General features: G+C 44.5%; 1 protein-coding gene across 1 annotated transcript; it reads left to right on the plus strand.

Annotated features, from left to right (window-relative positions):
* Positions 1-2197: 2197 nt before the first annotated feature.
* Positions 2198-4764, plus strand: LOC131689191 (phosphatidylinositol-3-phosphatase SAC1). The gene is made up of 6 exons (XM_058974110.1): positions 2198-2411; positions 2542-2633; positions 2699-2904; positions 2964-3204; positions 3269-4269; positions 4327-4764. The coding sequence occupies exons 1-6, from the start codon at positions 2377-2379 to the stop codon at positions 4528-4530; spliced, it is 1779 nt and encodes a 592-aa protein (XP_058830093.1). The 5' UTR covers positions 2198-2376; the 3' UTR covers positions 4531-4764.
* Positions 4765-20368: the final 15604 nt, after the last annotated feature.

The following is a 20368-nucleotide window of genomic DNA, read 5'->3' on the forward strand; positions in this document are numbered from 1 at the left end:
GTACATTTTCCCGTAGAGCAGTAGAATACATTTTTGTTTTGCTGCTGTACTCCGACTGCTCGGTGAGAGTGTGGCGTAGTAAAGGTTGTTCTCTCACTTTGTACACTTTTCTCTGCGTAGTCAAAGGGAGTCATTGTCGTCGTTTGTGATTAAAAATATTAAAAAGTGTAAAATAAGGAAAGAGAAGCTGTGCCGCTCGCGTCTGGTGGCTGTACTGGGGGCAGTATTTATTTGTCATGTTACAGCTTTGCTTACAGACTGCCGTAAAGCGCTGGGCGTCCTGCAATAGCGAACAACAGCAACGGCGAAAGAGAAATGAGAATATAGGCAGAAAGGTAGGCATTTTGCATCCTTAGTAACATCAATGTTTTGGTTTTCAGTACTTTCTTAGATTTTACACAAAAATGACGCTCTTCATTTTCTCGTTCATTCAATTGGTTGTTATTTTTATGCACATTTTTTCACTATGGCGTTCGGTTTGTCCGCTGCGTGGAATATTTTCCAGTTTTAAAACTTTAGTAAGTAGATATTATAATATAATATGACAAATACAAGAAATCTAATTTAACATTTTTATTAACGGGCTACATGTACGATAGACGCCAGTTGATTGCGGTCTAAAAGTTCAATTCCTTTCGGGATCGGAGGCATCGTGGACTGATCCGGGTAATTTTAGGCCTGCATTGTCGACAGGAGATAAGAAGCAGTTGATGTCGCGATTTCTGAAGTACGTTACTTGCATTTATAACGGTCGGTTGTACACTTCCAGAAACTAATGGGACATTAAATCATAACGATGCGGAAGTATTAACGAAGATGGTTGGTAAAGTGCACAGAGCGACAATAGATGGGATGTTTCGTGATCGCCCGACATATACCCAGAATCAGCAACATATATGTGCGTGTGTTCTGAATGTCTCGTTAGGAAATAAATATCCAAAGAACACATGACATACCATGTCAAAATGTAAACAAAACAGCTCTTGGCGGCAGTAGAGCTTGTTCCGTGGAACATGATAACTAAGTAGAAATATTTTTCAATATTGCCACGAAGGTTTTGTGTGCTAACTTTTTACTATACAAATTTTTCAGCTGACAAGATTATGCTCTTGCTCCGGCTAATGGTGCATGTGTGCATAGATTAAAAAGGCTGCGTGTTCCCGTATGTGATGCGCTTGTAGGAAACGATATGAAAGCATCTACAGACTTACTTTGATTCAACTATGTAATAAAAATTTAAAAAAATGTGCTTGAATCACAATTTTGCTAAAAAATTCAATTTAACAGTAAATTCGCTGTATAAAAACAAGTAAAATTGTTGTGAAAACAATGTAAATCAACTTTTTGACTTCGAAAATCTACAACAGAATAACGTCCTAAATCGTTGTAAGTGGTTTCAAACTGTATGGAAAAAAGACAATTCATTGTTACATCGCTTAAGGTGAAGCGATGCCAAAATCACAACAAAGGTTCGGTTATCTTCGGCTATGTTCGGGTTACATTCAGCATCTGTGTGTGGCTAGAACATACTATACCGATAGAAGATGGCACGCACACAAGCGTATCGTTCAGCAATCGACTGACTGATTTTTGTACCACGTGTTTCATTTGTTTTGAAAAATAAAAAGGTACAAATTTCCCTAACGAATAAAAATTCCGTGAAGAGAATCTATTCATCTGCATGTGCTAACATGCTTACATACAGTGATACAATTTCTAAGCAATCTGAGATAAGACATTTAAGTTACGATCGATTTTGTCTTGCGCGCCAGTGCAATGTTTTGATTTTGACGAGGAAATAAAAAGAAGAAGCATAAACGACGGCAGCCATTTTAGAAGCCACCTTGTGACTCTATTCAGCATGTCCTTAACGACAAATTTGATTGTATATTCATTGTACATTTTCCAACATATCTAATCTTTTTACATCGGTTTTCATTATAATGTAACAATAAAAATCACTGTAATTCCGTTATACATTTTTATTCGGGTACTTGTTAGTCAAAACGCCACGTCATCTTTTCAGCATTAAGTAACTCAAAATAATTTTTTTTCCACATAGAATTTATTTTTAGTCGGGTAAGGTGCGGACGACAAAAACCAAAGAAACCGCAATTACACCCCTGATACCACTGAACTTATCGTTTTGTTTTTTTTTTCTTTTGCATTTCACGTCTCTTGTTTTCTATACGCAACTGTGTTTGTCATTCTGTGACTTTTGTTGGCCCCGTTCCAGAATCACGTCATCGATTTTTCATGGCCTGACAGTCGACCGCATATACTTTCCATCTCTGAGGCAGAAATCCTTGTCTGCTGTTTTCTAGTTTAAATCAATTCCAGTTTAGTGCTAGTGGGTCGGAACTCAACGGACCAAAGATGGCTATGTGGGAAATTCACGACGATATGAATTTGTGAGTATCCGCGTACCGCTAGGGTAGCAGTTGGAGCTCAACGTAAGCTCCGTTAATCGGATGTGTTAGATGTTCAGAATAATGATTCTACTTTTGGCTTTAAATATAATCATTCACTGCCCAATTCCAGTTACATCACGGCCGATAAATTCTACGTCGAGCCAAATGGGAAAAGTGAAGTGCTGATAATCGATCGGATCAGTCGTGAATCGTCGCTGCAAGGTAATTCAGAGAACCTCTTTCCTTACCATATGCATATGGTAAAAATATGCGTCGTCTTCTTCCAGTGAAAACTAATCAACTTCCCCAGGGAATCCAAATTCGGAAGATATGTGGCATTCTGGGCGTGATAAAACTGATCAGCGGCTTTCACCTGGTCGTGGTCACCCATCGAATATTCGTAGGCATTATCAATGGGCAGGTTATCTGGCGACTGGCCGGATTCGATATCATTCCATTCGTGCCCTCGTTGACACATTTGAGCGATACTCAAGTTTGTTCCCGATTCATCGAATATTTGATCCACTTAATTAATTTTTGATTTTATTGTAGAAAGTCCAAAACAGCGTCTATCTGGCCATGATTCGCCAGGTTCTGGACACTCCGTACTACTATTTTTCGTACACCTATGATATTACTCACACGCTGCAACGATTACACTCAATGCCGCCCGACTTTATGCAAACCGGTCTGTACGAGCGAGCTGATTCACGGTTCGTTTGGAACGGATATCTGCTGAAACATTTTCATCGGCCAGAGCTGAGACAGTACTGTTTGCCGGTTGTTTTGGGTTGTAAGTTGAATCTGGCTCATTCCAAATATCGAATCAATTGATCATTTCTTTTCCCGCGTTACAGTTGTCTCCATCAACGACGTCGTAGTCAACGCTCACAACTTCCAGTGGATCATAATCTCCCGACGTTCCGTGCACCGTGCCGGCACTCGTCTGTTCTGTCGAGGAATCGATCAAACGGGAAACGTTGCGAATTACGTCGAAACGGAACAGATAATCGACGTCCGTGGAGATAAAATCTCCTTCGTACAAACGCGGGGAAGCATTCCGCTCTACTGGCGACAGACTCCAAATCTGAAGTACAAACCACCACCGGAGCTGGTAGCCGGACGGGATCATTTGATTGCCTGTTCCAAGCACCTTGACACCCAGCTGATCCATTACGGTCGCCAGGTACTGGTGAATTTGATTGATCATCGCGGTGCAGAGGATGTGCTGGAGAAAGCTTTCGCTACAACGATTTCCACCCTGGGCAATCCGAACGTGCGGTACGAGTCGTATGATTTTCATGCCGAATGTCGGAAAATGCGGTACGATCGACTGCACAATTTGATTGCTCGTTTGGCACACGAACAGGATGAGTTTGGGATGTTTCACTTGAGACGAGACGGTACGCTGCTGTCATCCCAGGATGGTGTCTTTCGTACGAACTGTATCGATTGTTTGGACCGGACGAATGTCGTTCAGAGTATGCTGGCTAAGCGCAGCTTGGAGCAGAGTCTTATGCGACTCGGAGTGCTAACCAGTGGTCAGAGAATTGATTCGAACTCAACTTTTGAGTGGTTATTCAAGGGGATTTGGGCTGATAATGCGGATATGGTCTCCACTCAGTACAGCGGGACGGGAGCGTTGAAGACGGATTTTACTCGCACGGGAAAGCGAACTAAAATGGGTCTGCTCCGGGATGGAATAAATTCATTAACGCGGTACTATAAAAATAATTTCAACGACGGTGTGCGTCAGGATGCGATCGAACTGTTCCTCGGCAATTATGTCGTTCAGGACGGAGAGGGTCTAACCGTTCAGTGTCCGCTTGTGATCCAGAAGGGTTGGAAATATGGAACAGTAAGTTGTTTTCTGTTCTCAACTCTACTTTTATTAATCAATTGTATTTTTTATCAGTTCCCAGTGGTACTGCTATTCGCATTTGCCATGTTCTTTGCCTCCACGGTGTATCCGCAGGAGTACAACACGGAAAACCTGCTCTTTATACTATTCTGGGGCTCGATGGTTGGTGCAACCGGTGTCGGTATACTAAAGTATGGCGTAGAATTCGTGGACTGGCCGAAACTGGTGCCGGCAGTACGCTCCAAACTGGATGCCTGACGGTACTAGGACCGGGGAAGGTCGAAGAAATCAGACGTTTGTTTTTTTTATGTTCTGTATATAAATGGTTAGGTTTATATCCAGCTTAGTGCTGATAGGTCCTAAAAATACACGCATACGTACACTTCCGTTCTTTGAAGTAAGGGTCAGGAACAGTGTTTTAAAGAAATTGAAAGCTGTAGGCTGCTTTGGTAGATATTTTAAATTTTGTTCGAATAAATACTGACAAATGAATGATTGTTTTAATGTGATCCTGGCTCATCGTCTAGTGGTCACCAAAAAATAATAGAAATAGATTTGATAAAGAAACATTAATGGGTAGCAAATCAAAGCTGGACAGTGGAAGCCTATTCAAGGAAGGCTTTTCGATTTTATAAACGCAACATTGCGTCAACCTCGGTAACCTGAGCTCATCGGAAACTCAAACAACTAAGCCAATTGGGAAGAAAAGGTATGTCACTCATCTAACAACCAGTTTTCTAATCGATAGTTATGCACTATAGTGTGGTCGGGACAGAGCATCTTTTATTTTTTTTATAACACGAAAATTATTCACTCATTTACATAAAAAAGCATAACCGAAGCTAATAACCGAATAGATGAGATGTGTGTGGATTTTTTTTCTATTCTTTTGTGCACTGTCAGGTGCGAAATTTAAAACACTTGTGAATCTCTTCCCATCACTCACCATCGCGAGTGGCTGGTGTTCGCTAGCACACAAGAGCTTTGCAGATGATTGGTTGCATTTGCATTCCGCATTGATCGCAGCGAAGCAATCCATCACGCACAAATGGAGATGTTATCGGGTTTTTTTTTCGTAAAACAAATACGTTTCCGAGTGGGTTTAAGCTACCGTCGCGTCGTGGTAGGAATGTGGCTGTGAAAGGAAGGGTAAATTTTTGCCTTTCTCAATAGAAAGGTATTGCAATTGCTCTGAAAACCGACTTTTTAACGGAGGCCCGGAGGGCCAAGTGACATATACCATTCGATTCAGTTCGTCGAGTTCGGCAAATGTCTGTGTGTGTATGTATGTGTGTGTGTATGTGCGTCTGTGTGTGTGTACGCGAACACAATCTCACTCACTTTTCTCAGAGATGGATGAACCGATTTTTACAAACTTAGTCCCAAATGAAAGGTGCAACGTTCCCATAGGCTGCTATTGAATTTCTAATGGATCCGACTTCCGGTTCCGGAATTACAGGGTGATAAGTACGAACACGCAGAAAATGTCGATTTTAATAAATTCTGCAATGAATGTATAAAGGTGAAAAATTTTCCAAAATATGACCACAACTGCTTCGATTTGTAGTATTAGGTCACTAACATCCATTCAAAGTCTATTTGGCCACATTGGCCACCATCCTCGGTTCCGGAAGCCCCGGCGGAAGTATCTAAATTCAGAATAACAGTCACATCGGTTTCTCGGAGATGGCTAGACCGATTCGACTAAACTTGGCCTCAAATGAAAGGTATTGCGTCCCCGTAAATGGCTATTTAATTTCATCCCGATCCGACTTCCGGTTCCGGAGTTACAGGTTGTGGCGTGCGATCACATAGCAAATTGTGATTCAAACCGATACTCCGATGAAAGCAAAAAAGGTAAAAATTTCGCTAAAATGTCTCTCAAACAACTTAAATTTGCTGTTCTAGGTCACCGACGGCCAACCAAACTTTCGTTGACTACATTAACCACCATAGACGGTTCCGGAAGTGCCCGGGAAAAGCGGCCATCTTTCATAACTAGCAAACTCATATCAGTTTCTCGGAAATGGTTGAGTCGATTTTCACAAACTTAGTCCCAAATGATAGCTATATTATCCCCACAGATGTCTATAGAATTTCGCACGGATCGCTTGTATGGTTCCGGAAATATAGACTGAACGGTCCGGTCACACATGAAATTCCCATATAAGCCGGAACTCAAATTTTTTTTTTCAAAGGGGGGACCTCATGAAATTTCAGAAATCGAATTCGTATTTTTGATGCCAAACATCTTTAAAATGCATGAAACGTCGAGATTTTATGTTATCTCGAAAAACATTTTTTTATAAAAATCGACTTTTTGGGACTTTGCCGATTTCGCACCTTTTTTCAGTTCAATATTACCGTGGCTGTTTTTTCTTTTTCAAAATTTTAGAACTCGAATAATGATTTATTTTCCTGTATATAGTTGTCATGTGAGGTATAATAATAAAATGTAATATATGCATTTAAAAGTTTTTAATGAATATGAACAACGCACACATTCTCGTGATTCATGATTGAGAAAGGCACAATTGCACCGCTAGGTGGATTAAAATAGGTTTTTTTTTCTAAATTTCAGAACTCGATGCTATTATTGTTGAAGTTCGTAAAATTTCCCCATAAATTCATGTAAATCTCCTGCAGTTTTCAGGACTTGTAAGATCTAGTTTTTTATAAGTAGCTCATTGAAACATGAACTTTTTTACAATTTTTTACTAATTTTAGTACCGATGTTATCCTTACGATCTTGTACCTCGTTCTTCGAATGGAGGACGCATTGATGAGGTCAAAGCAAACATTTCACATTCATTTATCTGATAGCTTTGCGTGGCGTTACCTTAGCTCACCAGTCAGTCTAAGGCCGTCATGTCCTTTGCTGTATCAAGAAACAGTCTCTGGTTTACTCGGTCTATGTCTGGTTAATGTCAGCCTCGCAGGGCAAGAAGACTCCTTAAGTCTCCCTCCTAGAACTTGGTATGTTCGGAAACACTAGGAATACGTTGATCCTTCGCCAGCATAGACCAAGTTTCCTGATCATAGAGAACAGCCGGTCTAGTGAGCGTTGTTGTAGATAGTTCACGTCGTGCAGCCGAGTACTTTGTTCGATCAAACGGTATTTGAGATCTAAGGTAAGCAAGATAAGTCGTTAGAACTTGAAGCCAAAAGACAGATCAGACTTCCAAAAAGGTGTACCAATCTTCGCACTTCTTATCACACCTTCGAAAGCGATATCGATCATTGACAAGACAGCCTATCACCATGCCGTAGCCCTGCATTCGCGAAATTTTTGTAGGACTTGACGAATCATGACTATTCGGTCCGTAGTGGCGCGTGCACCCAGTAAAGCCTGCTTGAAATTGCCCTACCAACTCCCTTGCTAACGGTCATAGACGGAGACCAAGAATTTGGGAGAGTACCTAGAATGCGACATTCAACAATGGTATTGCTCGATAGTTTAGGCTGTCCAGCTTATCCAATCCACCGGTAAATCTCCTCCTCACGGATCTTAGAAATCATCCAGTGGAGTGCTCTATCCAATACCTCTCTTCCGAGTTTGAGCAGCTCACAGCTCAGTTAAACGTTGCTAACTATTCCTCAACTGCCCGATCTGCTCCTGAATCTCAGGAGGATAAGGTACCTACTGCTTCGCCATCTAGATGTTCGTCAATAGTACTTCCACCTATCGAGTTTCTTACACATGTTCGTGCTAAGGTTCCCATTACACCATCGCCTCGTTACCCCAATCTTCTCGTAGCCGCTGTTCCCATCGAAATACCGAGTTTGGTCCATTCCGCGCTTTTTTGTATCGTTTCTTGTACACTCTCGTACGGTGCTGCAGTATCCTCCCCCTTGCTGCATTCTTCTCCTCAACTAACTTCTGAAACTCTCCGTCAAACCAGTCCTTTCCTCGATTTGGAGCTCCCGTAATTAATGCTGCCTCTAATGTGCTTTTATTTATTTATTAACAGATTAAGGCCGAAGTGGCCTGTGCCGTATACAAAAGATTCCTCCATTCCACTCGGTCCATGGCCGCGCGTCGCCAGCCACGCAGTCTGCGAAGGGTCCGCAAATCGTCTTCCACCTGGTCGATCCATCGTGCTCGCTGCGCACCACGTCTTCTTGTACCGGTCGGATTGCGATTGAGAACCGTTTTCACCGGGCTATTGTCCGACATTCTGGCTACGTGCCAGGCCCACCGTAGTCGTCCGATTTTCGCGGTATGACAGATGGGCGGCTCCCCCAACAGCTGATGCAACTCATGGTTCATTCGCCGTCTCCATGTGCCGTCTTCCATCTGCACTCCACCGTAGATGGTACGCAGCACTTTCCGTTCGAAGACACCAAGTGCGCGTTGGTCCTCCACGAGTCCAGGTCTCGTGCCCGTAGAGAACTACCGGTCTAATCAGCGTCTTGTAGATGGTCAACTTCGTACGGCGGCGAACTCTGTTCGACCGAAGTGTCTTGCGGAGGCCAAAGTAAGCACGATTTCCTGCCACGATGCGTCTACGAATCTCTCTGCTGGTATCATTGTCGGCGGTCACCAGTGAGCCCAAGTACACGAACTCTTCAACCACCTCGATTTCGTCGCCACCGATGCAAACTCGAAGCGGGCGGTTCTCATTCTCTTCTCGTGAACCTCTTCCTATCATGTACTTTGTCTTCGACGTGTTGATGGCAAGTCCGACGCGCTTGACTTCTCTTTTCAGTCTGATGTAGGCTTCCTCCATCTTCTCAAAGTTTCGTGCAATAATATCAACGTAATCGGCGAAGCCAAGTAGCTGAACGGACTTTGTGAAAATCGTACCACTCGTGTCGATCCCTGCTCTTCTTATTACACCTTCCAGCGCGATGTTGAATAACAGACACGAGAGACCATCACCTTGCCGTAACCCTCTGCGTGATTCGAAGGGACTCGAGAGCGTCCCTGAGACACGTACTACGCACATCACTCGATCCATCGTCGCCTTCACTAATCGCGTCAGTTTGTCCGGGAATCCGTACTCGTGCATAATCTGCCATAGCTGATCTCGATCGATAGTGTCGTATGCGGCTTTGAAGTCGATGAACAAATGATGTGTGCGCACATTGTACTCGCGGCATTTTTGCAGTACTTGACGAAGAGCGAACACCTGGTCCGTGGTAGATCGTTCGCTCATGAAACCCGCCTGGTACTGCCCCACGAACTCTCTTGCTCGGTAATTACAGCAATCCAGCTTGTCGCCCTTTTTGTATATAGGACACACGACACCTTCCATCCACTCCTCCGGTAAAATCTCCTCCTCCCAAATCTTGGTAATCACCCAGTGCAGCGCTTTAGCCAGTGGCTCGCCACCGTGTTTTAGTAGCTCGCTTGGTATTTGGTCAACCCCAGCGGCTTTATTATTTTTGAGCCGGCTAATCTCCTCCTGGATTTCTTGGAGATCCGGGGCCGGTAGTGTAATGTCTTCCGCGCGTGCTCCCAGGTGCGTTACCGTGCCATCCTCGTCGTCTGCTGCATCGCCGTTCAGGTGTTCTTCGTAGTGCTGCCGCCACCTCTGGATCACCTCACACTGGTCCGTGAGAAGATTCCCGTTTGTATCTCTGCACATGTCGGCCTGTGGTACGTGGCCCCTGCGCGAGCGGTTCAACTTCTCGTAGAATTTCCGTGTGTCTTTAGCGCGGTACAGCTGCACCATCGCTTCGCGAGCTCGGTCTTCCTGCTGGCGCTTTTTGGTCCGGAAAACCGAGTTCTGCCTGTTCCGTGCCTGTTTATATCGCGCCTCGTTCGCCCTCGTGCGGTGTTGCAGCATTCTCGCCCATGCTGCATTCTTCTCTTCGACTAACTGCTCGCATTCGCCGTCGTACCAGTCGCTTCTTCGGTCCGGGCCCACCGTACCTAGTGCAGTGGCTGCGGTGCTACCTATGGCGGATCGGATATCTCTCCAGCCATCTTCAAGGGCAACTGCGCCTAGCTGCTCTTCCGTTGGTAGTGCCACTTCCAACTGCTGCGCGTATTCTTGAGCCACTCTGCCATCTTGTAGCCGCTCGATGTTTAGCCGCGGCGTTCGGCTTCGACGAGAGCTATGCACTGTCGAAAGTTTTGAGCGCAAGCATACTGCAACCAGGTGGTGGTCCGAATCTATATTCGCACTGCGATAAGTGCGGACGTTTGTGATGTCCGAGCAGAATCTACAGTCGATTAGAACGTGGTCGATTTGATTTTTTGTTATTTGGTCCGGTGATCTCCAGGTGACTTTGTGGATATCTTTGCGAGGGAAGAAGGTGCTTCGGATTACCATTCCACGAGAGGCTGCGAAGTTCACACATCGTTGGCCGTTGTCATTTGATACGGGATGCAGGCTGTTAGGCCCGATCACCGGTCTGTACATTGCCTCCCTTCCTATCTGTGCGTTCATGTCGCCGATGACGATTTTCACGTCTCGCAGAGGGCAACCGTCGTATGTCTGCTCTAGCTGCATGTAGAACGCTTCTTTCTCGTCGTCGGGTCTCCCTTCGTGTGGGCAGTGCACGTTGATGATGCTGTAGTTGAAGAAACGGCCTTTGATCCTCAACTTGCACATCCTTGCGTTGCCACCCGATCACACGTTGGCGCATCTTGCCCAGCACTATGAAGCCGGTTCCCAGCTCGTTGGTTGTACCACAGCTCTGGTAGAAGGTAGCCGCTCGAAGCCCGCTTTTCCACACCTTCTGTCCCGTCCAGCAAAGTTCCTGCAGCGCCACGATATCGAAGTTGCGGGGGTGTAGCTCGTCGTAGATTATCCTGTCACATCCTGCGAAGCCGAGCGATCTGCAGTTCCATGTTCCGAGTTTCCAATCGTGATCCTTTATTCGTCGCCTGGGTCGTTGCCGATTGTTCTGGGTCGTATTCTCTTCTGTATTGTTCGTTATGTGGGTTTTTTAAGGGGCCTACGCCAACCACCTGTCTCGCCGGTGGGCCGTCGTGCCAGGACTGCTTAAGGTCCCACCTGGACACCAGGACAGGTTTGCACCTTCCGAAGAAGGGTAACCCCCCCTTCCCTGCCAGCATACGACCAAAGTTCCCACCGGGGTTGGTTACCCGATCTTCACTAATGTTACTCGTATCCCAGTCGACGCCACGAGGAGGCCAGGGCTGGGAGTTACTGGGCAGGAAGCTAAGGACCGCAAGTGGGGTCTATTTTATGCCTTCAGGTACAGGTCAGGCTTACGCACTGCCCAGTCATTGTCGACCTCTAATGTGCTACCAACGGCGGATTGTATGTTGTTCCAGCCATCCCTAAGAGTAGCCGCGCCTAGCTGTCCATCTGTAGGTGGCGCTGCAGCCCGGATTCCTCGACAGCAAAATCTGTTCTGCTCGTCAATATTGAACCTCTGCGTCCATTCCTATCTGGGCGTTCATGTCACCGATGACGAACATAACATCCCATCACGAGCAGCTGTCATACATACGTTCCAGCCGCGTTTAAAATGCATCTTTCTCGCTCTCAGGTCTTGTTTCGCGAAGGCAATGCACGTTGATGAGGCTGTGGTTGAAGAAACGGCCTTTGATACTCAAACTACAAACATCCTTTCGCTGATCGCCTGCCACACGATCAGGCGTTGGCGCTTCTTATCCAGCACTATAAAGCCGGTCCCCAGCTCGTTTGTTGTATTGCCGCTTTAGTAGAATGTAGCCCCTTGATGCCCGCTTTTCAGGTTAATTCAGCGACGATGCTTACAGACGCTAGTTTGTGCTAGAGCACTTTAGTTAGAGCGTGGCCATGAGGAGGAAGAAATACGTCAAATTACATGCTCGTTTGGATACGTCATGTGTCTTCTTCTTCCTCGTGGCCACACTCTAACTAGAGTGCTCTAGTTTGTGCAAGCGGTACTATGGCGAGGTGGTCTTAACCGCTGCATGTTTGCAGAACAGGTTTCCTTCCCGGTTCGTTAGTACAACTCCGTACGAGATGTGTTATGGACACAGAAAATTCCTCCAAAAATATCGTTCCGCTCAAATTGCCAGAACACTAGCTCCATCTTTTATACACAGTCCTAAATACTCATTTGCAAGTGGGTTATTCCTCATACTCGGGAACAATTTTTGACTAGTGGTCTGTCCCCCGTATACTTGCGCCTGAGTCAGTGGCGCCACTATCTATTTAAAACAACCGTTAAAGCGAGCGAAGCAGTTTGATCGAATGCTATGTCAGTTAGTCTGTGGTATGGTTGTAAGCCAGGGTGATGGCATTTGACAGAAAAGCAACAAAATTGACGTTTATTGGATACTGAGAAGATCGCAAGGTTTCCCGTTTTGTTAACACAGAAACGGATGGAGTCACGATCAGCTGTGATGTCAACTTTCTGGAGGTGGTTCCCCGGTGGTAGATTTTTCCCGATACCTATGTTCGTTTCCGTGACCCATTTAGCTTCGTCCCGATCCACTCGATCTTGCCCGGCGGTGGATCTAGCCTACTCAAGGGGCAGCTAGTAGGTGCTGAGGTTCATTCGAGTTTCCGGTTCATAGGTGCCTCAACGACCCTCTGCTAGCTATTCAATACGGTCTACTTGGTCTAATCACCGGCGGTGGATCTAGCCTACTCACAAGCTACCCGGTAGGGTGTCGAGGTCGGTCCGGCGATTCCGGTGACATCTGGTTAACTGGCGCCCCGACGACCCGAACCCGATGCTACGTCGCGAACTGCTCAACTGGTTCCCGGCGGTGGACCTAGTCTACACCGTCGGAGAGTTTCTCGGCAGCGCAATTTCTCCTGAAACCCGATTTGTGGTTTCACGGCGACATTCTGGCCAACTTTGTTGGTCCCCTTGCTACTTTCTCTGTAGCTCGGTGAGTATACTCGTAACCACTCCGTTGACAGTGTCCCAGGCATGCTCGTCGTGGCACATCTCTTCGACGATATTGTCCACTGTCGCACCAGTTCAAGTTTCCCTTCGATTTTCTTCGAACCTAGGGCCTAGGGCGTGTTCCGGTGTTTCTTGCACGTTCACACACTTCGGGCAAAGCGCTTCCTATACATCCCCCACATATGGGATGAGTCGGTGAGTCCACCTTCCTTTCTCCGCGTTGTCCTTGTCCCACTCTTGCTGCCACTTAGCCAACGAGTCCGCTCTGGATACATTTCGTGCACATGTCCGCTGGTAGCATTCCACGTCCTCAGTCAGGGTGATGCAGATGTGGATCATCTCGGCAATTACGCATACCGCCTTCGACGATATAGTTCTATGCGCACTCGCGACGCCAACTGCCATTAAGCGAGGACTGCAGACTGTGGACTCGGGACTCTGGGGCTCAGGATTCTGGGTTCAGAACTCTGGACTCGGAATTCAATATTCTAGACTAGATTCGGGTGTCTGGACTCAAAAAACTGTGAACTATGAGCTCAAGATTCGGGACTGTAGACTCTGGACTGTGGATTCGAGAGTCTAGAGTCAAGACAATGGACTCGGGACTCGAGACGCTGGACTCGGACTTCTGGACTCGGAACTCGCTGGATTGTAGACTGTGGACTCAGGACTATGGAATCGAGACAATGGTCTCTGGTCTGCAGAGTCTGGACTGTAGACTGCGGACTCGGGACTCTGAATTTGGGTCTATGGATTCAGGACTCAAGACACTTGAATCTGGATTGGAGTTTGTGGATTTGAGGCTCCTAACACTTGAGTGTAGACTGTAGACTCTGTTAATTCTGGTCTCGGAGCCCAATATTCTCGACTCTGGACTGTAGATTCTAGACTGTGGACTCGGGAATCCGAAGTCGGAGATTCTGGACTTGGAATTCTAGATTCGGGATTATAGTTTGTGGACTTCAGACTCTGGACTGTAGACCGTGGACTCCGGACTTCGGACTATGCATTCTGGAGTTTGGAATCGTGACATAAGATTCTGGACTTTGAAGTCGAGGCGCTGGAATCTGAACTGTAGCCTCTGGACTATAGACTCTTGACTCGGAACTCTGAACTCGAGACTCTGGAATCGGGACTCTAGAGTCGAGATTCTGGATTTGGGTCTCTGGATTCCGAACTGAAAACTGGAATCTGGGTAAGAGTTTGTGGACTTGAGACTCCCGACAGATCCTCTCATGAGCAAATGAAGTCAGACGTATTGTCTCAGGAATAGCCGCTATGTGACAACCAACTATGAAAGAAGACCTCGAGGATAGTGATGCCAGAAGCGATGTAAGCGAGGAAGACTTTTTTAATCAGTTAATGTTGAGATGTTCTCGCAATAAATGTGGAAGAACGCGACGATGGACACTGGACAGTGAGATCCAGTCGCACAAGCAGAACGGAACCAGAGAGTTGGTGAAGCTTCTTGAACACATTGGTGGCAGTAAATGGATATTCAAGGTGAAACGGAACGAAGCAGATGAGGTAATCGATAACAAAGTGCGAATTATGGCACAAGGGGACACGCAGCTCTATGATGAAGATTGCGATAAAGATTCGTTCCTGTGGCCAAACGGGAGTATTACAGTCGTGATTCGCTGGTTGGGCCACAACTCTGTCCAACTAACGAATTTGATTCGTTAGTTGGACCGACTGACAGATGTCAAAAACTCTCCAAAGGAGACGTTAGTAGTATGATTGTATCTATTCACATCTCTAATAATTGTCAGATTGATTGTCAAAATAAATTTGACATAAGATTTTGACATTCAGATGCCTTTTAGTTGGACAATGGTCCAACTAGGGGACGTCCAACTAAAAAGCGGTCCAGTTAAAAAATGTCCAACCAGCGAATCACGACTGTACTGCAACATTTGGATGTAGGTACCGCGTATATCTAAGGGGATATCGACGAGGAAACTCTCATGCGCCAGTCTCCCGGATAGGCAGATTCGGAAAAGGACGACCTATTGTGTCGTCTTAAAAGAAGTATATACGGTTCAAAATAATCAGCCCAGTCCTGGAACCGGAAGCTATCGGATGACCTGTCGGAACTATAGTTCGCAGTTTACTGCTTACCCCGGTTTATTTGTGGCGGATAGGAATGGCACGACGGTGAATATTATCATCTGAGTACACGATGTCCTGGTACAGTCGTGATTCGCTGGTTGGGCCACACCTCTGTCCAACTAACGAATTTGATTCATTAGTTGGACCGACTGACAGATGTCAAAAACTCTCAAAAGGAGACGTTAGTAGTGCAATTGCATCTACTCACATCTCTAATAATTGTCAGATTGATTGTCAAAGTAAATTTTACGTAAGATTTTGACATTCAGATGCTTTCTAGTTCGACAATTGTCCAACTAGTGGAGGTTCAACTAAAAAGCGGTCAAAAAGTGACCAACCAGCGAATCACGACTGTAAATAGCATTTGAATGCCAAAATCTCATGTCAAATTGAATTTGACAATCGATCTAAGAATTATTAGAGATGTGAACAGACGTATTTACACTACTAATGTCTCATTTGGAGAGTTTTTTGACATATGTCAGTCAGTCCAACTAGCGAATCAAATTCGTTAGTTGAACAAAGGCTGTGACCAAACCAGCGAATCACGACTGTACAAAACAACTGCAATGCGTAATTAAATATCAAACTCTTTTTATCTCTGAGATCTGGCTAAAAAGAAGACACATTCCGTTTAATAAACAGCAAATGCAGGTGTGTACCTATTCAATTCAATCACCTCCTTGGAAAAGTGCACCAAAATGACCTATTGAAAGATGTCGACGGAACGAACCAGCTCTTCCTGGGTTCGTGTCGGGTCAGCGTATGCCCTTTGTAAAAAGAAAGAAAGGTACCTTCATTCGTGCGGCTGTCTGATTAGTTAGCTGCCACTGAAGGTGTTATGCAGCCGCGAATGCGGTTGATGATTGACGATTGCAATTGAATAAGCATAGTTGATTTATGTTTGATTAGAGAGAGAGTGAGAAATTTCCGTAGAGATACAGCTCAGTGATTCTTTCGTTGGCTACTTTGCAACTGGACCGCTTTTTAGTTAGATCAGTATCCAACTAAAATGTATATAAATATCGAAACCGCATGTAAAATTTACTTAAGACAACGAAAAAGTTAGAGACGTGAACAGATGCATTTGAACTACTACCATCTGTAACAACCGACTGTACAGTCGTACACTTTTTAATCGAACCGCTTTTTAGTTAGACCTCCGCTAGTTGGACCATTGTTCAACTAAAAAGCATCTGAATGTCAAAATCTTGTCAAATTTACTTTGACAATTATTAGAGATGTGAATAGATGCAATTACACTACTAACGTCTCATTTGGAGAGTTTCTGACATCTGTCAGTCGGTCCAACTAGCGAATCCAATTCGTTAGTTGGAGAGATACTTTGGTCGAACCCAGCCATGCCAGGTTGCGTTTCGACTTCGTCTGATCAGGAACACAAGTTGTCTCCATTTTTTTTGGAGTTGTTGTCAATCCGGCGCTAGCTTAGTCCTATCACTAAGTTAGTGTCGGATTCTGATGAGACAAAGTCGAAACGCAAAATCCATAACTAATTACAGTCGTGCTTCGCTGGTTGGACATTTTTTAACTGGACCGCTTTTTAGTTGGACCTCCGCTAGTTGGACCATTGTTCAACTAAAATCATCTGAATGTCAAAATCTTATGCCAAATTTACTTTGACAATCAATCCGACAATTATTAGAGATGTGAATAGATGCAATTACACTACTAACGTCTCCTTTGGAGAGTTTTTGACGTCTGTCAGTCGTTGGTCCAATCCACGGATGCCGTGTTTTTTTGAGCTAGCGCAGTCCTGTCACTAAGTTAGTGTCGGAGTCTGATGAGACAAAGTCGAAACGCAAATTCCATAAATAATTAAAAATCGTTCTGAAATTTTAAGGGTTGGACAATATATCGTTACATTTAGAAAATTGAGCTCTATCGGTTAATATACTGAAAAAAATTTCCCATTTAATAGTCCGATTCAATTTCCTAAAATCATTTATGACCCAATTGCCACAGTTAAAACATACATTCAGGAGGGTCTACAACTCAACGTAGTTGCTCAATCTGTGCTTAAAAAATTCCTGCGTAATTTTTTAAGCTCAAACAAGCCTAAATCATCTCTAATTCTCCAGGATGTTACATGCCGACGCAGGCATGATTAACGCCACTTGGCACGCACTGCCACGGGTCAGCTTCAGTCGTGCCATAAGTCAAGCTTAGACAGCTAAAAGCATGCCTAAGCCTACTAAGCAATAAGTGCTCTCGCTTGATGCATCTTCTATCGCTCGGAATGGTCCTCAGCTAACGAATACCCGTAGAAAAATACCTCTAAAAGGAAAGAGCATAGAGAAAAAAAAAATTCTCAAGATTAAATCATTCCGTTTAATTGCGCTATAAAGAGATTTGCTGCTGTATGATTGCTTTTTTCACCGGTTTTTTTACTGGTTATGGTTTACCTCTTGTTTGTAAGTGTTGTCTTAATCGTGACTATCAAGGCCACGAAGAAAACCGTCCCAGACAGATAGTCGCCGCCGTTGAATAATTTTGACTTAACGAACAAACAGGAAGCAGCAGCGTATCGACGATTTGGGGTAACCAAGCCAACGCAAAAACGCGAAGGCCTACTGCGCGTGATCATCAGCAACTGTCAGAGTGTGCGTGTATTAGGTTAGACTATCTGCGGGCGTGATAAGTGAGAACCAAATTCATTGACACTTGGCTTGGTTGTCCATCAGTTGAAGTTCATTGAAATCGAAAGCTATCGAGAGATGATGATGATGATGTAACAGCACAAGCAGTTCGACCTGCGTGGTTCCCCTTGAAGATCCGAACCGAAGAACCTTGAATCGAGTGTTAACATCTGGGCGCAGAGTTAGATCTCGAGAAGATTCGTCATCCGGTTGGTGTAAAGGTATGGATTAACGAATTTTTGATTTTTTTGCTAAAGACAGAGACGGGTGCGCCGGCCGAATGTGATAAGTGAATTTGTGTATCTATCATAATGAGGGACGAAAGCTTGGACGCGTGAATGGAGGCTGAACGTAAATAATATTGAATCTTCACAAATTTGCTCGGTAAGGTCACGGGTAGCGACATTTGTTTGTTCGATTCTTGGGAAACAACAGAAGGTTTGCGGTCGAATCAATATGGCCACAGATAAATATTGGACATAACGATTAGGATCGGAATGAAGACGCACGATGACGTTATTTATATGCGTGAATGTCTAATTTTGGATTGCAGATTAGTAAGGAGTAGTCATCAGACAAATAGCGACACGTGTTTTTCCGTCGATAGTGGTTTCGAGCGTGGATAGCGAAAGTATTTCGGTTTATTCCTGTTGGAATGTACAGGGTTTTCATAAATAAATGACGCCATTCTAGTTTTGAGTGTATTATCCTAGGTGACATAATCGCCACCTGGATGTCAGAGTTTGAAAGCATAACTGTTAGAATGTAAATAAACAAATTGTAACATTTACACAAGAACTGAAAGTGCTTTTTAGGACCACGGATTGTGAAAGAAGCAGAATTTCACAGTTACAATTTCAAAGTAACCAACCTCATTACACCTGAAAACAGACACAGCCGTGATTCGTTGCTTGGGTCATAGCCTCTGTCCAACTAACAAATTTGATTCTCTAGTTGGACCAACTGACAAGCGTAGAAAAACTCTCCGAAGAAAACGTTATCAGTGTAAATGCATCTGTTCACATCTCTAATTATTGTCAGTTTGATTGTCAAAGTGAATTTGACATGAGATTTTGGCATTCAGATGCTTTTTAGTTGGACAATGGTCCAACTAGCGAAGATTCAACTAAAAAGCGGTCCAGTTAAAAAGTGACCAATCAGCGAACTGTAGAATGAAATACCGTTCTAGTATAGCTTCCTAAACTGCATAGCTCCTTGAGATAAGACTGGAGTGAATTCGTCGAAACGTGTCTATCTCTTTTTTTTTGTCGGTGTAACACCACATAAAAACCAAAATGCTATTAAATTTCGACAACTCAAATCCCGTGAATCCCAACTATCAAATTCGTTTACCCATTTTGTTTACTATCTCGCGGACACGCACATAGCTTACTATATATTGACCCAACGCATCGCAGTAGCCAGCCACCGACCTGTTTATTAGACCTTTGCGTGCGTTTGTCAAATAACTCACCGGTTCGGAGCGGCGGTGCTATGGCGACGAGGCGAGCATTGCGTGGGACTGAACGGATTTAAGAAATAAGAGAGAAACTGTCAGACTAAAGACCGGTGATGATGACGGTTAATTAGCATTGTTCACCGTCGGTCGGGTACGGTGAATTCGACCAAAAAACGATCACTATGCATTTAGCGGACGCATATTTGTTCTCTTTTTAAAAAAATGGAAAAATAGCTAACCAAAACAAATGAATAACTTTGGAAGCCATCGGGCTTCGTTCGCTTCGGGCTGGTCGCTGTCGCATCTTCCACTTTGTAGATTGTTACGCAACCTGCTACCATAGGTGCATAATTTTCATTATAATTTAGCTCAGGAATTTCGTTCGTCGTAGGTGACGTAATCGCTCTTCTCACCGATACCGGTGTGTTCCATGGTGTAACGCCATGCAGGAGACGGAAGGGTTGATAAACGAGCAAATTATGCTTATTTTAGTAGCATTTTCATTTAAAAATTTGAGGCTACATATGCCGGCATTCCACCGGCGTTTGAAGTTCCGGCAGCGTCCTTGGAACGACGCTCGTAATGGTTTTCTTCCACACTAATGACAGTTGGATCCATTCTAGCCTAATATTGATATCGTTGAAATAGTGTACGAAGAAGGGGGAGCTTAGGGGACATCCTTGTGGCTGAAGATAACCTAATTGCCTCGGCAGTTCCGCAGAAAGCAGGTATCAATCAGCATGGCAGTGACGTTTATTACACTAATACAGTCGTGATTCGCTGGTTGGACCACACCTCTGTCCATCTAACGAATTTGATTCGTTAGTTGGACCGACTGACAGATGTCCAAAACTCTCCAGAGGAGACGTTAGTAGTGTAATTGCATCTATTCACATCTCTAATAATTGTCAGATTGATTGTCAAAGTAAATTTGACATAAGATTTTGACATTCAGATGATTTTTAGTTGGACAATGGTCCAACTAGCGGAGGTCCAACTAAAAAGCGGTCCAGTTAAAAAATGTCCAACCAGCGAATCACGA

The sequence above is a fragment of the Topomyia yanbarensis genome, chromosome 1 (assembly GCF_030247195.1).
Source record: "Topomyia yanbarensis strain Yona2022 chromosome 1, ASM3024719v1, whole genome shotgun sequence".
Classification (NCBI taxonomy): domain Eukaryota; kingdom Metazoa; phylum Arthropoda; class Insecta; order Diptera; family Culicidae; genus Topomyia; species Topomyia yanbarensis.